Source organism: Pholis gunnellus, assembly GCF_910591455.1.
Source record: "Pholis gunnellus genome assembly, chromosome: 19".
In the NCBI taxonomy this organism is placed as follows: Eukaryota; Metazoa; Chordata; class Actinopteri; order Perciformes; family Pholidae; genus Pholis; species Pholis gunnellus.
In genome coordinates this window covers 9,878,142-9,881,160 of record NC_136546.1, presented here as the reverse complement: position 1 = coordinate 9,881,160, position 3,019 = coordinate 9,878,142, and the positions used below count along the sequence as shown (strand labels likewise).

The 3,019-nt window shown below is 49.4% G+C and overlaps 1 protein-coding gene across 1 annotated transcript; it reads left to right on the top strand.

Annotated features, from left to right (window-relative positions):
* Positions 1-767: 767 nt before the first annotated feature.
* tmem121ab (transmembrane protein 121Ab) lies at positions 768-1,706 on the top strand (the record flags this gene model as incomplete). The annotated part of the gene is made up of 1 exon (XM_079180912.1): positions 768-1,706. The coding sequence occupies one exon, from the start codon at positions 768-770 to the stop codon at positions 1,704-1,706; it is 939 nt and encodes a 312-aa protein (XP_079037038.1).
* Between the last annotated feature and the right edge of the window lie 1,313 nt (positions 1,707-3,019).

The window sequence follows — 3,019 nt, the reverse complement described above, 5'->3', positions numbered from 1 at the left end:
GGCCGTTGACCTACTGTCTCTGTGATTTATGGCGGCTGGGGGCCTCCGGCCACTGCAGACTCCTTTCCTCTCTCTCCTCCGCTTCCCTTCACACACACTGCAGGATTGCAAGGAGCCACACACACTGCACCACCGTCTGCAGGAGTATCCGAAGAGGAATTCCTCGCACAGGCTGAGCTGCAGCACGGGCGCGCATACAACTCCTGCTTCCTGCGCCGTCTCGCACAGAAATAAAGCCCTCCATAAACATTTCTACACTGCAGCACCGTGTCCCGCAATCCCATCGCATGTGCATTAGACCGAGCCGGCTCTAAGAGTATTCTCCGTTTGACTGTGTGTGGATGACTATCAGTCATGGCGTGTCAGCCGTAGAGCCGTTGGTTCTAGCTGCACGCTCGGGGGGGCCGAGGCGGATCAATGGAAGTGCGTTGAGTAACGAGGTGATGTTCCTGTTTTCACATGGTCTGAGAGCAATCAGCAGCCAGCATCTCTCCACTGACTCCACACACTGCTCTGCTTCTACATCGCAGTCCTCTATGGACTATTAGTGCAGCGACTTATAGTACTGTTCTAATATTAGACACACGAGTCAGACATTTGCTCCTCTGCACACCAGAGCGGTCAGACCACCTTAAATACATTTCTTTTTTTTCCTCCAGCCATAAAGGTTTGGAGAGGACACGGTGCCGTCTTCACCTTCTGGACTATTTTCTTTTTTGCTTTTGAAAGCTGGGAACTGAGAGTGAGAGCCAGCAGGTGCCCTCGCCATGGTGTTGCCACCCCCAGACAAACGCCACGTGTGCCTGACCACCATCGTCATCATGACCAGCATGGCCTTCATGGACGCCTACCTGGTGGAGCAGAACCAGGGTCCCAGAAAGATCGGCGTGTGTATTATAGTGCTGGTAGGGGACGTATGCTTCCTCATAGTGCTGCGATACGTGGCAGTGTGGGTCGGCGCCGAGGTGCGCACCGCCCGGCGAGGATACGCCATGATCCTCTGGTTTCTGTACATCTTTGTCCTGGAGATCAAGCTCTACTTTGTCTTCCAGAATTGCAAGGCGGACAGGAAGAGTTTGGAGACGGTGGCCCGGAAGGCTTTGACGTTGTTACTATCTGTATGTGTGCCGGGCTTATACTTGGTTCTCGTGGCTCTGGATAGTATGGAATACGTGAGAACTTTCCGGAAGAAGGAGGACATGAGGAGTCGTCTATTCTGGGTGGCTCTGGACCTGCTGGACCTGCTGGACATCCAAGCCAACCTGTGGGAGCCCCAGCGGACAGGCCTGCCCATCTGGGCCGAGGGCCTGATGTTCTTCTACTGCTACATCCTGCTGCTCATCCTGCCCTGCGTGTCGCTCAGCGAGATCAGCATGCAGGGGGAGCACATGTCGCCCCAGAAGATGATGCTGTACCCGGTTCTGAGCTTGGTCACCATAAACGTGGTGACCATCCTCATACGAGGCGTGAACATGGTGCTGTTTCAGGACAGCCGCGTCTCCACCATCTTCGTCGGAAAGAACGTGGTCGCGATCGCCACCAAGGCGTCCACCTTCCTGGAGTACCGCAGGCAGGTGAAGGAGTTCCCCCACCCGCAGAACGCCATGGCACTAGAGCTGCAGCAGAACAGCCACACGCAGCCGCTGCCCAACGCCACTAGTTTGCCGCACGAACCTTCGCCGGTACAGGATGTCATCGACACATGACCAGCCAGCGGTGGACTGAGTGCCATTAGAGACTGACTGCTTTTTATGAAAGCTCCAGCAGTGGAGGTAGATAGAGAAATCAGCTGCATGACAGGATGATACTCGCCACTTGTCAAGCCCACATGAACTGCTGTGAAACCATGAAAGAGATTTTCAGCATCACCTGCCTGTCAGAACATATTGTAAACCTACACTTGACTCTTGAGTGCAGCGTGCAGACTTTGAAATCAAGTCAAAAAGGTTTTTATCGTGCCATTGTGTTTTTAATTGTTTCAGAAGTTTTAAAAGTTCAAACTTTTATTAGAGACAATCTCCACAGTGCAAAGCCCGGTGACATTATGTTGTGTAAAACGGACAGTTGGTCCCGCCTCGGTGGGCATCTTGTATTTTTTAAAAAGGTCACTTTTTTTTTCCAACAGTGCATCTGTGGCATTTCCTTTCAATTCCAGCACCAAAGGACGGACCGCTCAGCGTGAAGCTCTGATGGAGAGGAGATGCGGAGAGTGGCACGGGTCAGTCTGTGCTGTGCTAGAGCAAGGTGGGTGGCAGACGAATGCTTTCTTCTCCTGTGTTTGGTTCTGCTGAGAAAAGAGCTCTGTGGAAGCCGCCGCCTCGGTCAGTGTGACACTTTACGGCCAAAGGCCTGATTAAAGCACCAGAGCTCAGCACCATACTTCCCACTGCAGGCGTCCGAGCATGGGAGGTATAGAGCCGAGGTGTCTACGTGCACACGCACACTATAGTCTACAGAGTATGTGTGCCGGCAAGCGTACATGTCCATGTTCACCACAGGAGGTGCGGGTTATTTCAAATCGTTTTTTGGATCAGATGTGAGTGGTTGATGTGTGTGATGAATAGCAAATGAGACAAAAATATGTAGTGATGTCAGAAAAAAAAAAACTAATATGATGGGGGTAAGATATGTTTTGTTTTCCTGTACTGTACATTCCTCTAAAACTAGCTGAAGCCTTGAAGTCTTGAGGATGCAGAGAGTCCAGAGAACGCCTCACTGAAGAATTGACAAAAGATAAAGCATAAATACTATTACAGACAAACAGAAAATACTTTTTCTGATGTTATTCAGTTTATTATTATTATTATTATGATTATTATGTACATTCTTTCCTTGATGGAGGCCAATGATGTTTTAATAAAAGTATGTATAAAAGAATAATGATGAGAGCTTGGTTTCTTTTTCCAAATTGTTTGTTTTTATTAAGTATGTAATATTCTTAGCCAAATGAAAGGTTCTCTATACGACATTCGGAGCATTTATTTAGCAGCAAGAGAATAGTTGCTATGTAAAGATGATG